At 46.1% G+C, this 27,350-nt stretch overlaps 1 protein-coding gene across 1 annotated transcript in view; it reads left to right on the top strand.

Annotated features, from left to right (window-relative positions):
* KCNH1 (potassium voltage-gated channel subfamily H member 1) overlaps positions 1-27,350 on the top strand; it is a 296,255-nt gene that overhangs the window by 37,427 nt on the left and 231,478 nt on the right. The window contains exons 4-5 of the mRNA XM_054169248.1: positions 1,296-1,424; positions 16,662-16,780. Coding sequence (XP_054025223.1) covers positions 1,296-1,424; positions 16,662-16,780 — 248 coding nt within the window. The remainder of the gene's footprint in view (positions 1-1,295; positions 1,425-16,661; positions 16,781-27,350) is intronic.

Here is a 27,350-nt window from a genome sequence, read left to right as displayed (position 1 = left end):
ATCACTGAAGATGCAGGGACAGTCTGAAAACTCATGTCCAAGCTTCTTACAGGCCTAGGCCTGGTGACTTTGGGATCTGCTGATTGTCATATACCTCACAATTGGAGAAGGAATTGTCATGATGCATGTTAAGACTGCAAACTGAAAAATGGTGCCTTCAAGAAAGCCATATTATGATACACAGGAGCCAGCTGCCTTATTCTGAGCCCTACAGTGAAATACCACTAAATATCACCAAATATCAGTGTGGTGACTCCTGTGAAAGGAGAGTGGTAGATAAGGCCTTGTTCCATGGAGCTTCACTGCTATCACTAGGGTCCTTTTAGCAACCTCAGCAGAACTGCCAGAAATGTAGAAAGGGGAGGGCTGACTGACAGTTTCTCTTCTCAGCATGGTGTGTGGATAGATATCAAGGAAAATTGACAGCAGCATCTGAAGAGGTCATCACCTGGGTTAAATTTTTTTGTTGTTTGGTAATGTGCAGGTTCTAGTCTCACAAGCAATTGTCATTAGTAGTTTCATCCAGTAATCAGAAAAGTAGTTTGATGCAGTACAACTTACTCCCATCTGCAGCCCCTCCTCTGGTCCTGATAGCTTGTTTCTCTCTTGAATTCAGTGGAGACTTAAGTTCACACCAGAGTGGTTGTGAGCAGGCTCAGGCCTAGGCATGCTGAAAGGCAGCTTGCAAAGTATTTGCCTTTCGTGGGAGGATTCGCAGGCTAGACCAGAGCTCCTAAAGCCTGGCTTGTGAAGCTGAGTGTAGGCTGAGGTTGTTAGGGGGTGATGCTCCCTGTTTGCAGAGAATTGATCTTTGAGGTCTTTTCCAACCTTATTGATTCTATGAAAAATGTTATGTTCTATGAAATGTCAGCCAAACTGGTCATGCTCTTGAGTTGCAACTCTATTGTTGTCATAGTCTAGGCAGTCTAGGCACAGCTGGCCTGTTCTCAAGTCCTGCACAGAATCGGCAAGACCCTGTTGTGTGCAACTGTCACATGTATATGGGTCTCTTCCAGGAGATTGCAAAGCACTTCATAAGTTCAGGCATTCACTTTGTAGATGAAGCTCAGAAATAGTTTTTCATCCTGAACTTAAAAAAAGCTGATTTAGAGGCAGAGAACTTAACTAATGCTCATGTCAGCTGCTTTGCCATTTTCACTACGAGAGGTTTGCAAACCCCTCAACATTAGAGGAACATTTACAGCTGGTTGATTTTGAAATGTAACCATCTAAACTAGCTCATTTCCTGTTCTGCCTACTGCCACTGACCAACTTTCTGCTGTGTTTGTTTCCAGGAACACCTGTCTGGTTCTTTGTGAAAATTGCTCCAATTCGAAACGAGCAGGATAAAGTGGTTTTGTTTCTTTGCACTTTCAATGACATAACAGCTTTCAAGCAGCCCATTGAGGACGACTCATGTAAAGGTTTGTCTTTGTCACAATTGTATATTTATCCTGCCTCTGTTCATTTGCCCTGGTCTTGAAAGAGCTGAAGTCCTTTAAATACCAAAGCCAAAGAGCTGGATGTAAAATTAGCTTGTAGCTATGCCACCAGGGACTGCATTTGTGCTGGGTTTTTTAAGCAAGTTTGCTCTGGCCTGTACTGGAAAGGGTCGCTGCTGGATGAAACCTCCAAGTGCTTCAGGAAGTGCACAGGGTTTACTTTGCAAATAGGTGCTGCTCTTCCTTTAAAATTCATTATTAATCCACACTTCAGCCCAGATTTCAAGGAGTCACAGTGTTGCTAAACAACTTCATTGATGTCAGGGTCATTGGGCCCTGTACAGGTTGCAAAGACGTTCCCATTATATAAGCTGAGTCACTGTTAAGCTGTCCTGGGCGAAATATCATTGCTGGCTTTTTCTGTTAACCCTTTGCTGAGTTCCACCCTGGAAACCTGAAAGCAAACCTGTCTGTGACAGCAGCATAAACTTGTGTTCAGGTTTAGGTCCTGTCAGAAACAGACTCTCTGTAGCCATACAGAGAATGACGGGCTTGAGTCCTCTGGGGTGAAAAAGGCCTAAGTTCTCCTGTTTGCATTTTGGTAGTCTTTAATAATATTTGTAGTATTAAATTAAACAGGAAACTTACTGTGAAGGTGAACTGATTTACATTTGTGCTCAAAATGTTATTCTTTAGAAATGTAGTTTCTCAAAGTGCAGACAACTGTTACCATGAAGAAACAAGTGCAGCCTTGACAAATATGCTGTCTTCCAGGCCATGTGGGTTATTTCCCCCTCCCCTCTTTTAATGGTGCTTGTTTGGTGCATCATTGCTTTAATAAAACTGAAAAACCTGTCTTGTCAGAAAGCTTGGGTCTGCCCTGTTTGTGTTTTCCTGCCTAGTGGTCTTCATTGTATCCTGATGAAGACTGAAAACAAAGTTAAATCAGCATGCTGCAGTCAAGCTGGCTGTTGTTTATTTGCTGGGAGTGAAGGCCCTTGCTTTCTGTAGTCAGTTAGAGAAGCAGGACTTTCAGTCAGGGGTGGTAGCTGTGTCTTTTCACTTTGTGTTCACAGAATATCCTTCATGTGATAGTGAGAATCCACTCTTGTGAAAGGAGTTTGCCCTTTGCGTTCCACCCAGGGAAGCACTATAACTTTTCTGTTTTGAAGAGAAGGATGTTGAAGGAAGGGAATGCTAGTTTTTCTTTAAAAAGAATTGGCTCTTGAAATGCTGCTGTCCTTGCAGTAGTTATGTGTGGTGGGTTAAAGCCCATCCTGAAACAAAAATGGGGGGAGTGCTTGCGAGTGCTTTGCCCTCCCTGCAGGGCATTTTCCCCCTGGGAAACTGAGTCTGTTCCACTCCCCATCCCTGCCCAGCTAGGGTATAAAAAGCAGGACATTGCAGCCATTAGCTCTCCTTTTGGCTCCTGCCTCTCCTGGATGAGAGCTACTGCGGCTGCCTACCTGTTCCTCTGCCACGAGGTTGGGCCTGATCCTTCTCCCTGCTGCCTCCGTGCCTCTTCAGAGAGAGACTGGTTTTGTATTCTTCTTTCTTCTGTGTCTGCCTCCCATCCATCCTTGTTCCTTGCCCTTGTGAACCTTACCTGTTATTGGTTTTTATATATATATTTATATAATATACATTGTTTAAAGAACACTCTTTACCTCTCTATTTCCAAGCTGACTCCAAATTATTGCTTGGTGGATTTGCTCCTTTCCTTTATTTTCCCTCTCTATTGGGAGGGAGAAGGGGGGAGCAGGGGAGAGATTCTCAGCCTTGTCCCCATCTGAGCTCTTAACTCCCAGTTAAGGCTCAAACCACCACATTACGGTGATTCCTGACTGCAATATCTAATAATACGAGCAATATAACCTACTTATATGGCACCTGCTTTCAGAAGAGATAAGATGATAAGCAAAATGTCTTCCTCTGGCCTGTGGAAACTGGTTAAATGACTAACAAAAGCACAGAGAGGCCACCAATTCTCAGCTCTGTACTCCTTCTCTGAGTATTATGACTATGTACAGAGGGGTTCACGCACTCAATGAATTTTCTAACTATTGTTTACTAATCTCCTAAAATTAATAACATTGCAGGAGGTGATACTGTATGAGTCACTTAGTGGCTAGATGAGCAATTTTCTTGGGAACAAAGAGCTGATTTGTCAAACAATTACAGAATTTTACATGCATTATCATATCTTTAATATTAGATCTCATTGTGTAATTGTCTAATGTGAGGGAGGTGGGGAAAAGTCGGGTATGGAGTCTCAGACAATTGTCTGCAGTGGGCTCTAGGACTCATGGAGAGGGGAAGCTTTTTTGGAGTATCTAAAAGGGGTAGAATTGTATTAGCTGCTTCTAAGAATCACTGCTTATACAGACTTGAGCTTGGAAGAGGACCTATCCTTTGCACTGTGTACAACATTACATAGGAATTTTGTGCCATGCTTTTGAAGTACAGGAATTTTTGTAGGAATCTTTCTCATGCTTTAAAGCCAAATGCAATCTCAGTTGAAGACCTCAAAACTCTGAACTTAGAGAGGCTGTTGTTTGATTGAAACAACTGAGAATGGATTGCTCTCAGTCATTTTCCTGTCCTTCACCTCCAGTTTGCTTTTATTAACTATTTTAATGTGTTTATATGTGAAATAGGTTTCCTGTGCATAAGACCACTTAATATGTAGTTAGGCTGTCTGCAAACACAGATGTTTTATTCACATAAGTGCCATTTGCAGAGTTGCATAGTGTAAAGTAATTTAAGTTTTTCAAAATCAATGCCTGTATGCCTATGTAAAGAAAAGCACTATGTAGTTCAAGGACACAATCAGTTTAAGGAGAGACTACTCTGTCAGGCTAAACTTGCTTAACTGTGATACAGCTCAGTTTTCTGTCACCTGCTGGCTGTTTCAAAGAGGATTGTTCAGCTACAAATGTTGTAGTGACTCCTGGAGTGAGAAGTCTTGAGCTCTAATGACAGGTATTTGATTTGTACACAGAAATGAATTGGCCTCTGTGGTGGTTTAGCCTTAACTGGTATTTAAGAGCTCAGATGGGGGCAAGACTGAGAATCCCTCCCCTGTTCCCCCCTTCCTCTTTCCCCACAGAGAGGAAAAAAAAAGGGAAGGGGGGCAAATGCACTGAGAAATAATTTGGAGTCAGTCTGGAAGTAGAGAGGTAAAAGTTTTCTTTAAACAATGTATATGTGTGTGTGTGTGTGTGTGCGTGTGTGTAAACAAAACCAGGAAGGGTTCACAAGGGCCACATGGCAGAAAAGCAGGAAGCCAGCAGCAGTCCTCTCATCCAGGCAAGGCAGGAGCCAAAGGAAAGCAAATGGCTGCAGTGTCTTCCTTTTTATAGGCTTGCTGGACAGGGAGGGGGAGTGGAACTGATTAACTCAGTTTCCCAGGGGGAAAACCCCCTCCAGGGAGGACAATGCTCTCACAAGCCCTCCCCCCCTGCTTTCAGGATGGGTGTAACCCATCACAGCATCTTTTGTCTGAAGGTGGTTTAGAGGCTAGGTCCCAGTGCCATTTTCCATTAATTTTAATGTTTTATATGTCATGTTTTAATATCAGATATTGGAAACAAATATTTCTAAAGTCAGGTAAAAAGCAGATTTCTAAATGTGGTCTTTGTTACCTTATTCAGATAATTTAGAAGATGCTTATTTTATAATTGCTCTGAAAGTTAAGTAAATTTCCTTTTAAGTGCAGCAGCTTTAAAAATACTGCATTCTAAATAAAACCATTTAAAAATAGTGTTAATGATGTTGATGATATAATAGTTTTAAGCAGCCTCTTTCTACTCTTCCCTGGATGTTTGCCCCTTGAAAAATCAGGGAAAAAACAGGTTTACTTGAGTAGAAGTAGGCAAAATCAAGCTATAGCAGCTAAATTTGGATTATGAAGTGATAGGTCACCTTCTTATCTGAATTTTGAAGTAGGTACTATATTTGGAATTGATGCATTTTGTCTGTATATGCCATTTTTTATTTGAGACACAACACACCAGGTATGAGATCTTGGGAGAACAGTGCATAAAGTGGAATGCATCACTGGATGAAAACAGTAAGTTGTGCAAATAGAATCTGTGCCTGCACTCTGAGTGTAGCTAGTAAAAAAGGTTGCCTGAACAGGTTTTGCATATATGAATACAGTGTGGACATATGCAGATGGATGTGTGCTGCTTTAGAGGAGTCTGGAAATTATGCTTTGGATCCCAGTTTTTCCTTTTTGTGCTTCATTTTTATAAGAAAAGGTGATCAAATTTAACACCACTGAGTCATGCAGGAGAAGGGGGGTTAGCCTGCTGGCTATTGTAACCTCCTGTGTTTTGCAGCAATCATCATTGTCTGCAGAAGCAGCTTTATTTCATGTTGCAGCTGAGCTACCCTGTGCATCACAAGCAGGGCTACACGAAAAAATATTTTGATTGCTGCCTCAATCTTGATTCAGGGAAAACTCCAAGCATTTCCTTTTATTTCTGCTGCTGTGGGGGGGTTTGTGCATTGCTGTCTTATTTTTTTGGTCTGTTTTTAAAGATATATTTACATGAGCAGAGCCAGTGTTGGAAATATTTTGATTAAGTTACACTCTACTTTCATCTAGATTAAATGTTTTCTTAAGAAAGGAAACAAGTGAAAGGGAAGTGGTGAGTATATTCAAAAACTTTGCTGTGCTTCCTCAGTCCAGATGGAAAAATAAGGCTGTTTTAAGTCATGAAGTTTCAAAGGAAAGGAGCATTAAGACTGCAGAGAGGCATGACTGATATAAGCAGGGAACTTTGTTGTAAAACAAAGTGGCCATCAGGAGCAGGGAAGTTATTGTACCCTTGTATTCAGCACTGGTTAGCCACACCTTGAGTCCTGTGTCCAGTTCTGGGCCCCTCAGTTTAAGAAGGACATTGAGACACTTGAACATGTCCAGAGAAGGGCAATGAGGCTGGGGAGAGGCCTTGAGCACAGCCCTGTGAGGAGAGGCTGAGGGAGCTGGGGTTGCTTAGCCTGGAGAAGAGGAGGCTCAGGGGAGACCTTCTTGCTGTCTACAACTCCCTGAAGGGAGGTTGTAGCTAGGAGGGAGTTGGTCTCTTCTCTCTAGCAACCAGCAGCAGAACAAGAGGACACAGTCTCAAGCTGCACCAGGGGAAGTTTAGGCTGGAGGTGAGAAAGTTCTTCACCGAGCGAGTTGTTCATCATTGGGATGTGCTGCCCAGGGATGTGGTGGAGTCACCGTCCCTGGAGGTGTTCAAGAGGGGACGTGGCACTTGGTGCCATGGTTTAGTCATGAGATCTGTGGACAGGTTGGACTTGATGCTCTTTGAGGTCTCTTCCAACCTTGGTGATTCTGTGATTCTGTGTGATTCTGTGGAAGGTGGTTTGGGTGGAGGCAAGAACTGTTAGGATCCTGATTTACTCGCATTTACACTGTTGTGTGTGAACAATAGACCCATGACCAAATGAGCTTATTCTCTGGCAGGCAGTGGCTCCTTGTTCTAGCTCTAGGGACTGCATAACTCATGGATCAGCAATTTGATAACAAGGGTTCTGTAACTGCCACAGTTCCTAATGTTTTAGTTTATGAATCATCGTGATGAGACTGAGGAGAGTGGTAGGAAGGAAATAATTACCTACAGATAAATAATAAATGTTGTTGTGGATTGAGCATGAACAGATCATCCTCACCTCAAAACACAGAAAAACAGTTTCTTCAGCTTAAGAGCATTGTTAAATTCATCTTCATCTCTTAAAGAATTATTGATGTTAAACATCATACCACAAAGATGTATTTCCCTGCCGTGCTTCTCCATGAAACAAAGCAGAGGGGACACCTTTTGTCCCTATTGTAGGCATCTTGTCTTCTTGGGTGTTTCCAGAAGCAGTTTCTATTCAGCTTTCTGCAATGAAATGGTGGAAAACTGAAAAAGCCTCCTGGAACCCTGGACAACTGAAATCAGTGCTGTTAATCTGGAAGGCTGTTTATCCTTTTGAAGCTGGAGATGTTTTAGCGCTTTGTCCCTGCATGCTGATTTCTGCAGAGCGGAAGAAGGAGACCAAACAGTGATAAAAAGTGGTTAGAATCAAAGACACAGGCACAGGCAAACACAGCCATGGGGCTGGCATCCAGTTTTATCTTTGGTTCCCAAATTCTGAGCTGTTTTCTCTGTGAGGTGAGCTCTTGTCTGAGGAATATGTATGTATGCCTATATGAGAATCACCTACGATCATTAGATTTCAATTCAGTTTATATCTTCCCTGTTTCTGGAGGGAAAGAATAGGTGTAGGCATATAACAACTGCTTGTGGTGAGAGAGAACTCCTAACCCGTATCATCTGGTCACTCTGTCCTAGCAGCACTGACATCTATATTCTTAGACCATTCTGAACCCTAGCTTCCAAGAGTCTTGGAAAACTCCATCTTCTTCCTGTAATCAGCTCCTTACAATTTAATGTTTATGCTCTCTCCTGTGGCTTCAATCCATTATTTGACCTGTCTTCACTGGATAAATATTTGATGTGCTGTCAGCTGTGTCTGTTCCTAGGCTTCTGGAAGAAAAATAGCAGAAAAATCAACAGGTATGGCTGGCTTTTTAAGCAGTGTTGGAGAAGTTATCATTCAACAGGCTTAACACTGGCATTCTCTCTCATTTCCACAATCTGCAGGTCTGTTATAATTACACTTTGAAATTCCCAAATTTTCCTTTCAGAAAACCAACCAAAAACATCCAAGACTCTCCATACTGAAAAAAACCCCACAACCCAACCCCCCAATAAAGGCAGTGTAAGAAGGGAGAGTGTTCTGTCCTGAAGATGAGATTCATACACCTGAGACATTTGCACAATGGTGCAGTGTTTGGTTTCAAGCATATCATCACACAGTGGCATCTGCACCTCCACACTGGGTTCCAGTGTGCTCTACCCACTGGATGGTAAGAGTTAGAGTTTGTATTCCCAGCCTGCCATTTTCAGATCAGCACTGGCTCAAAAAGGCAAGCCAAAAAAAGGGCCATGCTTCTTGATGGCAGGCTCTTGCCTCTAACAGTTGTATTTTCAGATTGGAGTTCGGGGTATGTGGTGAGAGATCTCATGTTCATGTGAGCAGTTCTTTCACATACTGTTCAGGCACCCACAAATGAGGTTTGCAGTGTGGGGGGCAGTGAATGTGCATATAGGGAATGCTGAGTGTAGAAGAATAGGTTAAGATGTACTTTTCAAAAGGTCTCTGAATGTGCTTGGTATTCAGAGCCAGAAAACATTCTTCAGTGGTGTCTGGCAATGGTTTTGTGCAAGACAGCTCAGGTGAGGCGCTTCCTTTTCCTCCTTCCTCTGTTTATGTCTGAATAACCCAGCACTTAGAAAAGCCAAGGGCAGGATAAACATACACACTGAAGTATGTCCTCAGTTTTTGAAATGAATTTTGAGTCATCTGGGAAAATGCCCTACCCATCAGCCCGTTTCAAGGTAGAAAAAGGGGCTGTATTTGATGTCATTAAAAACACGATGTGTATGGTGAGGGAGGCAGGTCCCAAGTTCCCTTGTGAATCTCCAACTGTTTCGTCTCTCTGGCGTCAGGGCTGCCGGTCGCGGCCAACCCGTCGGCTGCAGTCGGCGCTCCCTGAGCTTCAGCACCATGGCCAGCGCCGAGACCGCAGCTCCGGCCGCGCCCCGCCCCGGGGCTGGCGCCTGGGCAGCGGTTTGGGTCCTGCTGGGACACAGAATCATAGAATGGGTTGGGTTGGGAAGGACCTCTAAAGGTCATCTAGGTCCCTCTGCAGTAAGCAGGGACATCCTCAACTAGATCAGGTTGTCCAGAGCCCTGTCAAATCTCACCTTGAATACCTCCAGGGATGGGGCCTCAACCCTGGGCAACCTGTTCCAGTGTTCCACCACTCTCATGGCAAAGAATGTGTTCCTAATATCCAATCTAAATCTGCTTTTCTCTAGTTTGAAACCATTACCCCTTGTCCTATCACTACAGGCCTTTGCAAGCAGTCTCTCTCCATCCTTCTTGTAGGCCCCCTTCAGGTACTGGAAGGTCACTATTTGGTCTCCCCGAAGCCTTCTGTTCTGCAGGCTGAACAACTCCAGCTCCCTCAGCCTGTCTTCGTAGGAGAGGCTTTCCAGCCCCTTGATCATTGTCGTGGCCCTCTTCTGGACCCACTCCATCAGGTCCATGTCATTCCTGTATTGAGGGCTCCAGAGGTGGAAACAATACTCCAGGAGAGGTCTCACCAGAGCAGAGTGAAGTGGCAGAATCACATCTCTTGATCTGCTGGCCATGTTTCTTTTTGTTGCAGCCCAGGCTGTGATTTGCCTTCTGGGCTGCAAGCGCAGACTGTTGGCTCATGTCCAGCTTCTCATCCACCAGCACCCCCAAGTCCTTTTCCACAGGGCTGCTTTCTATCACCTCATCCCCCAGCCTGTGTTGATAGTGAGGATTGTTCTGACCCAGGTGCAGAACCCTGCACTTGCTCTTGTTGAACCTCATGAGATTCACTTGGGCTTACCTCTCCAGCTTGTTGAGATCCCTCTGCATGACATCCTGTCTCTTTGGCATGTCCATGGCACCACTCAGCCTGGTGTCATCTGCAAACTTGCTGATGGTGCACTCGATCCCACTGGCTAGAGCACTGATAAGAATATTAAACAGTACAAGTCACAGTACTGACCCCTGAGGGACACCACTTGTTACAACTCTCCATCTGGACTTCAAGCCATTGAGCTCTACTCTCTGGATGTGACCATCCAGCCAATTCCTTATCCACTGAACAGTCCACCCATCAAATCCATATCTCTCCAGCTTGGCAAGTAGGATGATGTGGGGACCATGTCAAAGGCCTTGCAGAAGTCCAGATAGATCACATCCATGGGTCCTTGTCCACTGACATAGTCATTTTGTCCTAGAAAGCCAGTTGCCACTAGGCAGGATTTTCCCCTAGTAAAGCCATGCATGCTGGCTGTCTTGAGTCACCTCCCTCTCCTCCATGTGCCTTAGCATGGTGTCTAGGAGGATCTGTTCCATGGTCTCCCCAGGCACAGAGGTGAGACTGACAGGTCAGTAGTTCCCAGGGTTCTCCTTTATACCCAGTTTGAAAATGGATTTGATGTTTCCTTTTTTCCCAGTCTTCACCTGACTGCCAGGGCTTTTCAAATACCAGTGGCCTGGCAACTACATCAGCCAGTTCCCTCAGGACTCTGGGAAGCATCTCATCAGGTCCCATTGACTTGTATATCTTCAGGTTTCTCAGGTGGTCACACACCTTGTCTTCATGTACAGTGGGAAGGACTTTGTTTCCCTGATCTCTCTTGTGGACCATCAACATGAGGGCCATGAGGAGAGGGGTTGCCCGTGAAGACTGAGGCAAAACAGTTGTTGAGAATCTCTGCCTTCTCCTCATCCATTGGTACAAGTTCCCCACTGTTGTTCATCATGGGGATGCTTTCTTTAACCCTTCTTTTCTGGTTAATGGACCTGTAGAAGCCTTTCTCGTTTTTCTTTACACGCCTGCCAAGTTCAGCGCCAGCTGTGCCTTGGCCTTCCTGATCAAAGAACCCAAAATTCCAGTGGTGGCACCAGCTTCTGAGCCATGCATTAATCAGGTGTGTTTTCCTCCCTCTTTCAGTATTCTTCCCTGCCAGTTAAGGGATTGATGAGGACACCACTAGCACACCCAAGCCTTCAACTACTCATCCCAGTGCCTTGAAGTCTTCTATAACTGCTTTTGGGCTTTCCCTCTGCAACCTCATCATTGTTAACCTGAAAAACCAACAAAGGGTAATAGTCAGAGGGCTGCACCAGACCAGAGAGCTTCCTTTTAACATCTCTAACCTGACCCTCAGGGAAGCAGCAGACATCCCTGTGGAATGGGTCTGGTCAACAAATGGGCCCTCTGTTCCCCTCAGAAGGGAGTCACCTACTACAGTTACCCTCCTTTTCTTCTTAGTTGAGGCAGTCCTAAGGCATGTGGGTCAGTGACCAGCCCTGGGTGACTTACTGGATAGATCTTCCTTTCCATCCTTGTTCACCAAGCCCTCAAGTTCGAGAGCCCCATGCCTATTGTTCAAGGGCACCTGGGAAGGTGAGGGGGGCTGGGGGCAGTGGTTCACTTGCCTTTCTGAGGAGGGACCTGTCTCCCTTCCCCACTGTCTCTTAGGTGGCATCTCTCCCTCCCCTGCTGGGCCTCCTGGGTCTGCATTTACATTGCAGAAAACACTCAGAAGCCAGTAGCCTTCCCCCTTGGGCCTGTAAGCCTGAAGGGAGACAGTAGCACTGGTACGTAAGTTCTGAGGAAGCAAAGTTTTAGGTTGATGGTAAGTTACTGCAGCTGATTTGGCTCCTTAAAGGCTAGTCTGACTGACATCAGCTGAAGATTTGCCATTATGAATGGTTTCTCTCACCCAATCCTTTCTTTTGACCTCTCCTGGCTTTACTTGGAAGGCAGTGAGGCCTCAGATGTAGCTGTTTTTCTCAGAATCATAGAGTCATAGAACCATTTTGGTTACAAGAGACCTTTAAGATCATCAAGTCTGCCCCTTAGCCCACCACTGCTGAGTTATCACTAAATCATGTTCCTAGCACCACACCTACACATATCTCCAAGGATGGTGACTCAACTACTTCCCTGGGCAGCCTGTTCTAGTGCTTTGCACACCTTTCAGTGGAGAGTTTTTCCCTAATATCCTATCTAAATCTCTCCTGGCACAACATGGACTTGTTTCCTCTTGTCTGATTGCTTGTCACTTGGCAGAACAGACCAACACAACCTTACTACAACCTCCTTTCAAATAGTTTGAGAGAGCAATAAGGTCTTCCCTGAGCCTTCTTTTCTGTCTCAGCTGCTGCTCCTTGTAAGACTTGTTCTCTAGACTCTTCACCAGCTTCACTGCTGTTCTTTGGATACACTCCAGCACTTCAATGCCCTTCTTGAAATGAGGGGCCCAAAACTCAACCCAGAATTTGAGCTGTGGCCTCACCAGGGCCAAGTACAAAATTGCAATCACTTCCCTAGTCCCACTGGCTGTGCTGTTTCCAATACAGACTAGTATGCTGTTTGCTTTCTTGGCTACCTGGACACATTGCTAGCTCACAGAAAGAGTGGTTGGCCACTGGAGTGGGCTGCCCAGGAAGGTGGTGGAGTCATCATCACTGGAGGTGTTTAAAATAAAACTGGATGAGGCACTTGGTGCCATGGTTTAGCTGATTAGATGGTGTTGGGTGATAGGTTGGACTTGATGATCTCAAAGATCTTTTCCAACCTGGTTAATGCTATTCTATTCTATTCTATTCTATTCTATTCTATTCTATTCTATTCTATTCTATTCTATTCTATTCTATTCTATTCTATTCTATTCTATTCTATTCCATTCCATTCCATTCCATTCCATTCCATTCCATTCCATGCTGTAATGGGTTGGGGCAGATCCCCTCCCCACCACAAGCAGACAAACGGATTGCAAAAGTGATGGAAAGTTTAAATAGGAAAACAATAAAAAACAACAATGAAAGCTTTATAGAGATCCACAAGCACTGTGATGAAGAGAGAGATCCCAGAATATACCCATGAACGTCTCATCCCCACCTGGGGGTACACCCAAGCCCCCCCAGGGCTCTTTCCCCCAACCCAGCCTTGGGCCTGGGCAGGCCCAAGGGAGGCAGCTCATGCCATTTTACCTAGGCAGCAGCAGGGGACAAAAGAGGAAGTGAAGACCCTGCATGGACATTTTATAGGGGAGCAGGGCATTATGGGAAATGGAATACCTGGTTCCCTGTGACCACCCCCTGGGCTGGGCCCACCCCTTGGGACCTCCCAGGTGTGGCCTGCGCAGTGGCATCTGGGCCAGCACCCAGCCTAAACCACCACACATGCCATTCCATTCCATTCCATTCCATTCTGTTCCATTCCATTCCATTCCATTCCATTCCATTCCATTCCATTCCATTCCATTCCATTCCATTCCAGTCTCCTATTCAGCTGGCTGTCTATCAACACACCCAAGGTCCTTTTCTGCCAATAGCTTTCCAGCCACTTTTCCATAAGGCTATAGAGTTGCATGAGGTTGTTTGGACCTAAGTGCAGGACTCTGCATCCTTCATGCAGAATAGAGCAAGAATACTCTTTGTAAATGTATCTTTAAAACCCCACTGCCTGCTTTGGAAATGTATTTTGAGCAATCAAGTACTTTGGCTCAGGTCTGTAACAGCCACAAGCTGACCTCGCTTAAGGTTGGGTTGTGTTGATTTATTTCTCAGGGAATTAGTCCTTTAGTAGCTAATCTCATATGGATTTTTTTCAGGGAAGATCTGGCCTCCTGGGTGGAAATCATTGAGTCTGCTTGTTGCTGAATCCTGCCTGAAAATGGTGGCTCATTCTCAACTTGGCAGTTAAATGACCCTTAAGGCATACTTCAAGGCATATGGAAATACTCAGTTTTACTCTTCATTTTAGAGAGGTGTGATGAGTTTGGCCCTTCCCTTTGAACATCCCATTTTGCATATTTGTGAAGGAGAAAATGCTGAATTCTCCTTTCAGGTCTGCCCTGGAAGGTCTTGTTCAAGAGCAGACCCACACAATCTGTTTATGTTTTGTGATCACCTCTCAAATTACCAAATAACTTTCCCGCAGACTCCCATCAAAGTGAGATGCCAAGCAAGGATATGTTCAAGCTACTGAGCAGTATTTTTACTACCCATGCTCCTCTACTTGTCGTGGAACACTTGCAGGCTAAACTTCAGAGTGGTTTTAAAAAGCAGTCATGGCTGATAGCATAATTACTTTTGATAAGAAAGAAACTTCTTCCAGAACCGGGTTCTCATCAAGAACTGAATCTGCAAAGTGCTGAACATCCTCAGTTGGAGGAGGAGATGAGACTGCTCAAGAGTTCACAGGTGCTGCTAGCGTTTTTCCAGGCTGGGACTGAATGCAGTGACACTTTCAGACTACCAAAACCATCCAGATGTGTACTCTGACTGACTTTCTGTTACGGCTAAGTACTGCTCGTAGGGGTTGTAGTTGTAACTAGCTCTCATGACTGTCATTCAAGGTCTTCTATTTTGAGGGGGATTTGAAATTACTGTATAAAAAAAACCCTTCTAAATTAAAATTCAGTGTATGAATTCTCTGCCAGAGGCTGCTAAATGTTTTGTTATAGGTTGAGAAAATTTGTGTGTGTATTTCCCCCCTTTTGTTCAGAGAGAATCAAATTAATGATTTTGTTTTCCTTTGTCTGCTCTGCTTTTTTTATTACCTTATGTATATTTCTCTGCTTAGGCTGGATCTATGCTTTATACATCTGTGGCCACATGTGTGTGTGTGTACATATATATATATATATATATATATATATGATCTTTAAGGTCATCTGGAGAGGTCCCAGCTGACTGGAAACTGGCCAGTGTGGTCCCCATCCACAAGAAGGGTCGGATGGAGGAACCCGGAAACTACATACCAGTCAGCCTGACCTTAGTGCCAGGGAAAATGATTGAGCAGATCATCTTGGGGGCAATAACTGTGCACCTGAAGGATGGCCAAGGGCTCAGGTCCAGCCAGCATGGATTTAGGAAGAGCAGGTCCTGCCTCTCCAACCTGATCTCCTTCTATGATCAGGTGACTGCCTGGTGGATGTGGGGCAGGCTGTGGATGTGGTCTACCTGGACTTCAGCAAGGCCTTTGACACCGTCCCCCACAGCAAACTGCTGGCTAAGCTGTCAGCTCGTGGCTTGGACAGCAGCACTCTGAGCTGGGTTAGGAACTGGCTGGAGGCTGAGCCCAGAGAGTGGTGGTGAATGGTGCCACATCCAGCTGGTGGCCAGGCACCAGTGGTGTGCCCCAGGGATCAGTGCTGGGCCCCATCTTCTTTAACATCTTCATTGATGATCTGGATGAGGGGGTTGAGTCAGTCATCAGCAAATTTGCAGATGACACCAAGTTGGGAACAGATGTTAATCAGTTAGAGGGTAGAAAGGCTCTGCAGAGGGACCTCGACTGACTGGACAGATGGGCAAAGTCCAATGGGATGACATTTAACAAGTCAAGTGCTGGGTGCTGCACTTTGGCCACGGCAACCCCATGCAGAGCTACAGGCTGGGGTCAGAGTGGCTGGAGAGCTGCCAAACAGAGAGGGACCTGGGGCTGCTGAGTGACACCTGCCTGAACATGAGCTAGCAGTGTGCCTATGTGGCCAAGAGGGCCAATGGCATCCTGGCCTGTATTAGGAATAGTGTGGCCAGCAGGAGCAGGGAGGTCATTGTGCCCCTGTACTCTGCATTGGTTAGGCCTCACCTTGAGTCCTGTGTCCAGTTCTGGGCCCCTCAGTTTAAGAAGGACATCGAGACACTTGAACGTGTCCAGAGAAGGACAATGAGGCTGGGGAGAGGCCTTGAGCACAGCCCTGTGAGGAGAGGCTGAGGGAGCTGGGATTGCTTAGCCTGGAGAAGAGGAGGCTCAGGGGAGACCTCATTGCCCTCTACAACTCCCTGAAAGGTGGTTGTAGCCAGGTGGGGGTTGGTCTCTTCTCCCAGGCAACCAGCACCAGAACAAGAGGACACAGTCTCAAGCTGCACCAGGGGAGGTTTAGACTCGAGGTGAGGAGAAGTTCTTCACCGAGCGAGTCGTTCGTCATTGGAATGTGCTGCCCAGGGAGGTGGTGGAGTCACCGTCCCTGGGGCTGTTCAAGAGGAGATTGGACGTGGCACTTGGTGCCATGGTCTAGTTGTGAGGTCTGTTGGGACAGGTTGGACTTGATGACCCTTGGGGTCTCTTCCAACCTTAGTTATACTGTGATACTGTGATACTGTCTCTTCCAACTTTGATGATACTGTGATATATATATTCTGTTACAGGCAACTGTAATTTTCACTGTGATTTCTCTGGAGTGTCTTCTGCAGTGCTGTGAGATACAAATCTGGCCAGTGGATTGAGCAGATGATTGTAAAGTAGACAATCATCCTTTCAAAAGCTGCAGTTCCTGTAGTGGCAGTCTTGCAGAGCCATTGAACACAAAGGCCCTGCACTCAGGCTTTTTTTGGTGACACCTATTTTGTGGCTTGTTTTTATCTGGGACTTGCATAACTTACACTCCCTTGTGGTCAGTGTTAAAGCAGATTGCCTCTTTTAAATATATATTCTTTTAAAATTCCTCTCCCCCCCAGTTATGAGAAGCTTTATGTGGTCCACTTGCAGATCTTTTTGATGATGTGTGTAATCTTGCATGTTTTCTTTAGGCTGGGGAAAGTTTGCTCGCTTGACCCGTGCCCTCACTAGCAGCCGAGGTGTACTGCAGCAGCTTGCTCCCAGCGTGCAGAAAGGAGAGAATGTTCACAAGCACTCAAGACTTGCTGAGGTAATGTTTTCTTTCCTTGAGAGACCATACAGAAATGCTTTTAGCCTTTGTGGGTGTGTTGTCCCTGTGTGAAACAAGCACTGTCCCTCCTGACCTGGGAATCTGTAGCCTGACGCTGGCATGGAAGTTCAGGATATAGCATGGGCTGTGAAATGTGGCCTGTGACAGTGAGATGGAAACAGGGGGCTAAAAACCTTCATGTAACCTAATTGCTATGTTGTGTTCTGTATCTCAGCAAAGTCTTATGACGGCATCATTATTCAAGTCATGTTAAAGTCTTGCTTAGTTTCCATTCTTCTGAGGGTCTCAGTGTTAGTAGGATCTTGAATAATTGTGTAAAATTGAGGTGAGAAAAGCTCAATCTAGTAGAGAAGGAAGCTCTGGGGAATCTTTGACACAGTTTTTCTCTGCATTTATTTATGTCTAGTTCTTGTTTAGTGAGATCCTAATCATAGAATGCACCAGTTGGAAGTGACCTGTAGTCCAACCCACGCTGCAGTGAGCAGGGGCATTCCCAACTAGATCAGGTTGCTAATGCTTCTTTACAAACTGGCCAGAGCAGATAGAATAGAATAGAATAGAATAGAATAGAATAGAATAGAATAGAATAGAATAGAATAGAATAGAATAGAATAGAATAGAATAGAATAGAATAGAATGTTGGAGTTACTGGTTTTATAGACACAGCAGCTGTAAGATGCTGTAATCAGTGCTGCAGATGTATTAGGAAAATGAAACCTTGTGATTCTTGCAAGGTTTCTTGCAAGGATTCTTGCCAATACCTTGTGTGTAGATCCTCCAACTTGTGAGAAAAGCTCCAGCAGAGAAGGCTTCCTGAAGTACTTTGGGTTTTAGAACTTTCGCCACGAGGGGGAGAGACCGTCCCAAGTTTCCTGCAGCTGTCTCCTGGGCCAGTAGCAGGGTCCCCTAGCCTAAAAAAAGCTTAGGGGAAGTGTTGATACAGTGCAAATGCCAGCATGGCCAACATACCTTGGTACTCTTCCTTCACCTGTGCATGCCATGGCAGCAGCTGTGACTCTTGTCAATAGTTCATAATCTTCCTCTGTAGCTGGATGTCCACCCAGAGGTTTCTTTAGTGTCTTGGAATTTGGAATGGTCTCCCTCTTAATGCTGCTCAAGACTTAGCATCAAATTGTCATTCCTTCACTTTAGATGTTTACCCTTGAATTTTAATTTGTGCTAAAATGTAGATGGTAGAATGAAAGGCCTGAGGTTATTCTCTTTGGCTCAGTGAATATTGGTCTGGACTTTAATGACTACCTATTACGGAAACTTCTTGCAAACTGATGTGCTCAACAAGCCTCTGCAAGTATTCTGGCTGGCACAGCCAGCTGATTCATTGCAAATAATAAAGTTTACATGTCTGAAATTAGTTTCTTTAATTGCTGACTGAATATTGCAGTCATTATTTTGAGAAGAACATTAGCCCCAACTGTGATGTTAGCTACCTTGTTGTAGATCTGCTGTAATTCCACTTAAGTCAATAGAGAGAAGTGGAGTGCAGATCATCATACAGAAAAGGCCACTTCAGTTTTTTTTTCCTTTGAAGATGTGCCCAGAGAAGGGCAATGAGGCTGGGGAGAGGCCTCGAGCACAAACCCTGTGAGGAGAGGCTGAGGGAGCTGGGGTTGCTTAGCCTGGAGAAGAGGAGGCTCAAGGGAGAACTTATGGCTGTTTACAACTACCTGAAGGGAGGTTGTAGCCAGGAGGGGGTTGGTCTCTTCTCCCAGGCAACAAGCAGCGGAACAAGAGGACACAGTCTCAAGCTGCACCAGTGGAAGTTTAGGCTGGAGGCGAGGAGAAAGTTCTTCACAGAGAGAGAGATTGTCCATTGGAATGTGCTGCCCAGGGAGGTGGTGGAGTCCTTGTCCCTGGAGGTGTTCAAGAGGGGATTGGACGTGGCACTTGAAGATGTGGTTTAGTTGTCATGAGGTATTGGGTGATAGGTTGGACTTGATGATCTCTGTGGTCATTTCCAGCCTTCTTGATTCTATGATTCTATGATAACTACATTTTAAACTGGATATGCATTCTATGATTCTCTGACATATGGGGTGCCAGGCTTCATGTTCTGGAAAGATAACATTGAACATGGCATCTCTAACTGTTCCTGTTGCTCCATTTTCAATTTGTTTTGGTCTTTTTCTTCCCTCTCTTCAGCTCTGCAGTAGTTCATCTGCAATCTTAAATTGAAATTAAAATGAATCCTTTTTCTTTTCCCTCTCACTAGGCATTTCACATCAATCTTGTTTGCTTGAGAAGGCTCTTCATTTATTGCATTATTTGTGTTCTTCTTAGTTCTTTATCGCACTTACAGTTTTGAATGTCTGAGGACCAGTGGTGCCCTAGAAACTGAGTAGGGCAAGGTGTGCAAATACAAAACAAGAGCCTGCCACAAAAGCTTACAAATTCATCTGTAATTTGTGAAATACTAGTTTAAGAAAGGTGCTAGTGACAAACAACTTTGTTTTATCTGCAGGCCATGAATAATGCAAGCAGTGTCACTTCAGCTTCAACTACGTAGATTTATTTTAGCTGGGTTTCTCTAACAGCAGTCCTAGGGAAAGTGCACACATTAATTCATAGAATACATACATACATAGAATAAACCAGGTTGGAAGAGACCTTCAAGATCACCGCGTCCAACCCATCAACCAATCCAACACCGCCCAAGCAACTAACCCACGGCACCAAGCACCCCATCAAGTCTTCTCCTGAAAACCTCCAATGGTGGCGACTCCACCACCTCCCCAGGCAGCCCATTCCAATGGGCAATCACTCTCTCTGTGTAGAACTTCTTCCTAACATCCAGCCTGAACCTCCCCTGGTGCAGCCTGAGACTGTGTCCTCTTGTTCTGGTACTGGCCGCCTGGGAGAAGAGACCAACATCCGTCTGTCTACAACCTCCCTTCAGGTAGTTGTAGAGAGCAATAAGGTCACCCCTGAGCCTCCTCTTCTCCAGGCTAAGCAACCCCAGCTCCCTCAGCCTCTCCTCGTAGGGCTTATGTTCCAAACCCCTCACCAACTTTGTTGCCCTTCTCTGGACTCGTTCCAGCAAGTCAACCTCCTTCCTAAACTGAGGGGCCCAGAACTGGACACAGGACTCGAGGTGCGGCCTAACCAGTGCAGTGTACAGGGGCAGAATGACCTCCCTGCTCCTGCTGGCCACACTCTTCCTGATGCAGGCCAGGATGCCATTGGCCCTCTTAGCTGCCTGGGCACACTGAAGGCTCATGTTCAGTCTACCGTCGACCAGCACCCCCAGCTCCCTCTCTGTTTGGCAGCTCTCCAGCCACTCTGACCCCAGCCTGTAGCTCTGCACAGGGTTGCTGTGGCCAATGTGCAGAACCTGGCACTTGGATGTGTTCAGTCTCCTGCCCTTGGACTCTGCCCATCTGTCCAGCCTGTCAAGGTCCCTCTGCAGAGCCTCTCTACCCTCCAGCAGATCAACTCCTGCCCCCAGCTTGGTGTCGTCAGCAAATTTACTGATGATGGACTCGATGCCCTCATCCAGATCATCAATAAAGATGTTAAAGAGCAAGGGACCCAGCACTGATCCCTGGGGCACACCACTAGTGCCTGGTTGGTCAGGCAGGACCTGCCCTTCCTAAACCCATGTTGGCTGGGCCTGATCCCTTGGCCATCCTGTAGGTGCTGTATGATTGCACTCAAGATGACCTGTTCCATAATCTTGCCTGGCACTGAGGTCAGGCTGACAGGCCTGGAATTCCCTGGCTCATCCAACCGGCCCTTCTTGTGGATGGGTACCACGTTGGCAGCTTCCAGTCATCTGGGATCTGGGAATTCTGCAATTAATGCAAAGGTGTTGGGTAGGTATGAGGGCATGTTTTGAAAGAAGAGTCTAAGTAAGCAACTGATATATTTTTGTGACTTTATCACCAAGAAGCTGATTTTAGGGACAGTTCTTGCTGGGCACTGCACAGTACGTGTGTCCTCTGCATCTGTGGTGTTCTGTGTATTTACCAGGCAGCTCTGGGTAAACAAGACTGCATCATCATTTACAAAATGGGACAATTATGAGAAATAAAAGCAAACAAAATTTATAGTGGAGCCTAGCAGCACTGCTTAATAACAAAACATCTGCTTCTTTTCTTTTCTTTTCTTTTCTTTTCTTTTCTTTTCTTTTCTTTTCTTTTCTTTTCTTTTCTTTTCTTTTCTTTTCTTTTCTTTTCTTTTCTTTTCTTCTTTTCTTCTCTTCTCTTCTCTTCTCTTCTCTTCTCTTCTCTTCTCTTCTCTTCTCTTCTCTTCTCTTCTCTTCTCTTCTCTTCTCTTCTCTTCTCTTCTCTTCCCTTCCCTTCCCTTCCCTTCCCTTCCCTTCCCTTCCCTTCCCTTCCCTTCCCTTCCCTTCCCTTCCCTTCCCTTCCCTTCCCTTCCCTTCCCTTCCCTTCCCTTCCCTTCCCTTCCTTCCCTTCCCTTCCCTTCCCTTCCCTTCCCTTCCCTTCCCTTCCCTTCCCTTCCCTTCCCTTCCCTTCCTTCCCTTCCCTTCCCTTCCCTTCCCTTCCCTTCCCTTCCCTTCCCTTCCCTTCCCTTCCCTTCCCTTCCCTTCCCTTCCCTTCCCTTCCCTTCCCTTCCCTTCCCTTCCCTTCCCTTCCCTTCCCTTCCCTTCCCTTCCCCTCCCCTCCCCTCCCCTCCCCTCCCCTCCCCCCCCCCTCCCCTCCCCTTCCCCTTCCCCTTCCCCTTCCCCTTCCCCTTCCCCTTCCCCTTCCCCTTCCCCTTCCCCTTCCCCTTCCCCTTCCCTCTCCCCTCCCCCTTTCCCCCTCCCCCTCCCCCTCCCCCTTTCCCCTTCCCTCTCCCCCTCCCCCTTTCCCCTTCCCTCTCCCCCTCCCCCTCCCCCTCCCCCTCCCCCTCCCCCTCCCCCCCCTCCCCACCCCCTTCCCTCTCCCCCCGTCCCTCTCCCCCCTGCCCTCTCCCCCCTTCCCTCTCCCCCTTCCCTCTCCCCCTTCCCTCTCCCCCTTCCCTCTCCCCTTCCCCCTCTTTCCCTCTCCCCCCTTCCCCCATTTCCAGGGACTCAGAGCTGTCATTAAAATCTATCTCAAGCTGAGGCTCAGCACCCAGCCTTTGACTTGGGAGCGATGTGTGTGGGAGCCTGTGAAAATACAAGCAAGGCAGAGAGAGAGGGAAAGCAAATACGTGCAGCCCAAAACACAAAAGACAGAGATTAAGCTGCAAATGGATGCTTGTTTGTGCATTGTTCCATCCATCCCCACTCCCCAGCCCAGGCCATGTATTCTTCTCAATAAATCATTGTAACTACTTGTTGACACACTTTTATGAGTCCTGACTGGTGGCACATTAATCAGTTTTAAACAAGTCTTAGGAGTTTTCTTGTTTTGTGGCCCTATTGAAATAAAAGAGAGCGAGAACATGGCTTTGTGAGAGCCATGATGCAAGTTGTCATTTCTGCTCTTCAAATAATATTCTTTGGCTTTAGAGAGCTATTAAAACCTCACACATCATTACCACAAAGAATAAATGCAGATAATGTAGCTGTAGTGGCTGATGAATCATAAGGAATTGGAATAAAACTTTCATTAATAACTTTCTGAAACAAATAGTTCTTTTATTCCAGTGTAACTCTGTGATAGGGAAGAGTCTTCCAAGCCATAGGCTGTTTCAGTTATTTAGCAACTGATAGGCATGAGATAATTATTCAGAGCACATGGCTGGAAGCTCCACATGTCATTTCTGAGGTGACCTATTTGTGGCCTTCCAGTATCTGAAGGGGGCCAACAAGAAGGCTGGGGAGGGACTTGTCAGGATGTCAGGTAGTGATAGGACTAGGGGGAATGGAATGAAGCTGGAGGTGGGGAGATTCAGGCTGGAGGTGAAGAGGAAGTTCTTCCCCATGAAAGTGGTGAAGCCCTGGAATGGGTTGTCCAGGGAGGTGGTTGAGGCCCCACCCCTGGAGGTGTTTATGCCCAGGCTGGATGAAGCTCTGGCCAGCCTGATGTAGTGTGAGGTGTCCCTGCCCATGGCAGTGGGGTTGGAACTAGATGATCCTTGTGGTCCCTTCCAACCCTGACTGATTCTATGATACTATGATACTATGATTCTTAATGATTACTTTTATATTTGTCTCTTGGAGGTGTTTCCCCCCCTCTCACTTTCCAGCAGTATGTTTACAAGCAGTTTGAATCTAGTTAGTACATATGGATGGGTAGCCACACCTGCTTATTGCTGTCTAGAACTACTTGAAGGGAGGTTGCTGCCAGGAGGGGGTTGGTCTCGTCTCCCAGGCAACCAGCACCACAACAAGAGGACACAGTCTCCAGCTGCACCAGGGGAAGTTTAGGCTGGAGGTGAGGAGAGAGTTCTTCCCAGAGAGAGTTGTTAGCCATTGGAATGTGCTGCCCAGGGAGGTGGTGGAGTCACCGTCCCTGGAGGTGTTCAAGAGGGGACTGGATGTGGCACTTGAAGCCATGGTTTAGTAGTCATGAGGTCTTGGATGATGATGACTTGATGATCTCTGAGGTCTTTTCCAACCTATGATTCTATGATTACTTCAGAAATATTTTGTCTCATGTTGGCCCTACTCTCTCTGAAAGCTGGAGTGCAGCAAGAGCACCTTGCAATAGGACAGAAGGTGCTTCTCTTTGCACATACCCAGCTTAGCTAGATGATGCAGAGAGAGTAGAGTTTATAGCTCTTAATCTCCAGATGACCCACAGGTGGTATCCTGTGTCATGAAGGATGGTGAAGAAATAGATTGTGTGGCCCTTGGTGTGAAAAGTGGAGAGCTCTCCCAGCTTCCAGTGCAGGAACCTGACAAAACTTAGGGCTTTTATGCAAAGCTCTGTGGATCTCCTTCAATTATTTCTCTACAGCACTGAGCTCTCTTATTGTTCTTAATGCTTGTTCTCTGAGATAGTTAAGCCTTCTTATAGGTGTTTTTCTCTTCCTTCAATGTAATGAAGATTTTGATGCCTTTGAAAGCTCTTGGCTGTCAGTCCTGGAGATTGCAAGCCTGCTGCCAGTCTGTAAAGCAAGTTGTCTTTCCTGGAGAGAAAACATGAGCTAGGGCAATGCCCTTCTTCCATCTCAAGCTGTGTAATGACAGTTCACTTCTCTAGCAATTCCAGCAAAATGGGGTGGTTTTACGAGTGATGTAGTGAGAGGGAGCCAGGGCTAGAACTTGTCACCCCTATCCCACTCAAAGAAGAGACTGGAGACACCTCAGGCTTGCTGCAGGTGGCTTTTTCAACCTTGTGAGTGATTGATATACCTACATCATTCCTTGATGCCAATCTCTTTTAAAGATTCACACTGGTGCTTGCTGGTGCACATACTTCTACTGAAGACCAGCTAAAGCCATGGCCCCTGGTCATGTTAAATACCCATCGGTAGAGCTTAACCAGTCACTCCCAAGATGGCAGTGGAAGTTCAAAAGACTTATTGATAGGGTCCCTAGCCATTCAGATTGCTGAGAATACAGTTACTTTCTAAACAAAAAGGGGAAGGAGTCATCAATCCTTTTCTTTTTTCTGTGTTGTAGCCCTTGAATCTGAAACAAGCTAGGGAAGAGTGCTTTGTACTTACTGATGGCATTTGCAGAGAATCAATAAGGTTGGAAAAGACCTCAGAGATCATCAAGTCCAATCTGTCACCCAACACCTCATGACTACTAAACCATGGCTTCAAGTGCCACATCCAATCCTTTTTGAACACCTTCAGGGACAGTGACTCCACCACCTCCCTGGGCAGCACATTCCAATGACCAATTACTCAGTGCAGAATTTCTTCCTAACATCCAGCCTAAACCTCCCCTGGCACAGCTTGAGACTGTGTCCTCTTGTTCTCGTGCTGATTGCATGGAAGAAGAGACCAAAACCCACCTGGCTACAACCTCCCTTCAGGTATTTGTAAAGAGCAATAAGGTCTCCCCTGAGCCTTCTCTTCTCCAGGCTAAACAACCCCAGCTCCCTCAGCCTGTCATCTGCAAATTTACTGATGATGGACTCAGTGCCCTCATCCAGATCATCAATAAAGATATTGAACAGGGTGGGGCCCACCACTGATCCCTGGGGGACACCACTAGTGCCTGGCTGCCAGCTGGATGTGGCACCATTCACCACCACTCTCTGGGCTTGGCCCTCCAGCCAGTTCCTAACCCAGCTCAGAGTGCTGCTGGCCAAGCCAGGGGCTGACAGCTTGGCCAGCAGTTTGCTGTGGGGGATGGTGTCAAAGGCCTTGCTGAAGTCCAGGCTGACTACATCCACAGCCTGCCCCACATCCACCAGGCAGACACCTGATCATAGAAGGAGATCAGGTTGGTCAGGCAGGACCTGCCCTTCCTAAATCCATGCTGCCTGGGCCTGAGCCCTTGGCCATCCTTCAGGTGTGCTGTGATTGCCCCCAAGATGATCTGCTCCATCATTTTCCCTGGCACTAAGGTCAGGCTGCCAGGCCTGGAGTTTGCAGGTTCCTCCTGCAATCAACAGAGCACTGAATCAACAAAGTTGTTTATTTCCTGACCACTTGAAACCAGAAGCCTGTTTTCCTCTGCATTCAGTTCACTTTTATATCCCTGAAGTTCCCCTGGCTTCACAGAATTTTATTTTTCTGTTAATTTACAGCAAAATGAAAGTCCCTGTAATTTACCCCCTTCTTCACTGCCAAACTGAGATTGCTCCTGACTTCTTTCCTGTTATTTAGGTATATGGGAATAGATTAGTTTGTTTTCCAGTACATTTAGTTTGAATGATGCTAAATTTCCACAAGTTCTTGGAGTACACAGAGGCTAGCAGTGGCCAAAATGGAGCACATTCTACATTTCTCAGTCTACAACTTTTATATATATATATATATAAATATGTAAAACAATCAATCTCACAAGAGCTAACAAAACCATTTTTTTTAGTGTTTTGTGGCTGAAGTTCCTTCCTGTGCTGATTAGAACGATTGCCAGAATGTTTGGCTTTTTCACATAGCATCAGAGGCTTAAAAACCAGACTCTAGGAGATGTGATTGCAAAAGAAGCAATTATTGTTTTCACCCTGCATTTATGGGGTGATACAGTCTCCCCATGCTAGTAAGATCTCAGCTAGTAAGAGTCCAGCTCACTGATGGCAAAATGTTATTTAGTGATAGGAAGTGCTCATTTTAGAATCATAGAATCAATAAGAGATCAGGGATCATCAAGACATCAGAGATCATCAAGTCCAATCTGTCACGCAACACCTCATGGCACCAAGTGCCTCATCCAATCCTTTTTTGAACACCTTCAGGGATGGTGACTCCACCACCTCCCTGGGCAGCACATCCCAATAACCAATCAAACTTCCTGTGAAGAACTTTCTCCTCACCTCCAGCCTAAACTTCTCCTGGTGCAGCTTGAGACTGTGTCCTCTTGTTCTGGTGCTGGTTGCCTGGGAGAAGAGACCAACCCCCACCTGGCTGCAACCTCCCTTCAGGTAGTTGTAGTCAGCAAGAAGGTCTCCCCTGAGCCTCCTCTTCTCCAGGCTAAGCAACCCCAGCTCCCTCAGCCTCTCCTCACAGGGCTGTGCTCCAAACCCCTCCCCAGCTTTGTTGCCCTTCTCTGGACACCTTCCAGCAACTCAACATCTTTCCTAAACTGAGGGGCCCAGAACTGGACACAGGACTCAAGGTGTGGCCTAACCAGTGCTGAGTACAGAGGCAGAATGACCTCCCTGCTCCTGCTGGCCACACTGTTTATGTTTTTGCTGATCAGCTGTTCCAGTGTGTGGGTTCTGCAGAGGACTCTGCTTGCCCAGTGAAGCATGTTTTAGGCTTGGGATCTTATGCCAGAGTTGCTACTCATGCCAATACTTGTTTACATCAGTAGTAGCCAATAGTACCTTAATGCTTTCCAATTGATTCAGGTACAGCTGTGATGTTCAGAAGGGAGGGCAGGAGATACTTGCAATATTGATCTTGAACTGGAGCTTTTGTTGAGAAAACACGTTCTGACATTTGTCACTGGGACTGCAAACAAGCCCTGAAGGGAACAATGCTCTGAATGCACATAATAACTCAACATGCAACCCATGCCTCTTCTAATCACTGCCAGTGACTTCTGGGGACTTCATTGGCTGGCCAGTGCCTCCTACAGAGAAAAAAACCTGACAGGCAGGTCTCTGAGCAGGTAATGCTGCTTTTCTGGAGAATACATTGAGCTCAAAGTCAGCAGGCTTGCAGCTCCTACTGTCATTTATGTATGTGCAAGGGACTGTGATCTGACAGTGTCCCCCCCTATTGTGGACAAGAGGATGTGATTAAGTGAGGCTCAAAGCAGCAGGAAACTCGATGTGAGGCCATTTTGTCCAACTAGGACTCTTGTAGCTGATTGTTTTCTTTTGTCCCTTCTGGATTGATCTGTTGGAAAAAAGCCCACCAAAAAAACCCCAAACAAGCCCCAAACAAACTAGTCAGAAAAGCATGCAGATAAAATCTGTCTCTAAATAATTGATGCTAAAAGAGCCGAGATAAGGAGCATGAAAGGAAGAAATCTTCCTATCATAGCTGTCTATCATTTCCCTGAGAAGCTGGGGTCAGAGTGGCTGGAGAGCAG

This window comes from Dryobates pubescens, chromosome 2, assembly GCF_014839835.1.
Source record: "Dryobates pubescens isolate bDryPub1 chromosome 2, bDryPub1.pri, whole genome shotgun sequence".
Taxonomy (NCBI): domain Eukaryota; kingdom Metazoa; phylum Chordata; class Aves; order Piciformes; family Picidae; genus Dryobates; species Dryobates pubescens.
Note: the sequence above shows the minus strand (reverse complement) of the source record. Positions and strands in the feature narration are given on the sequence as shown.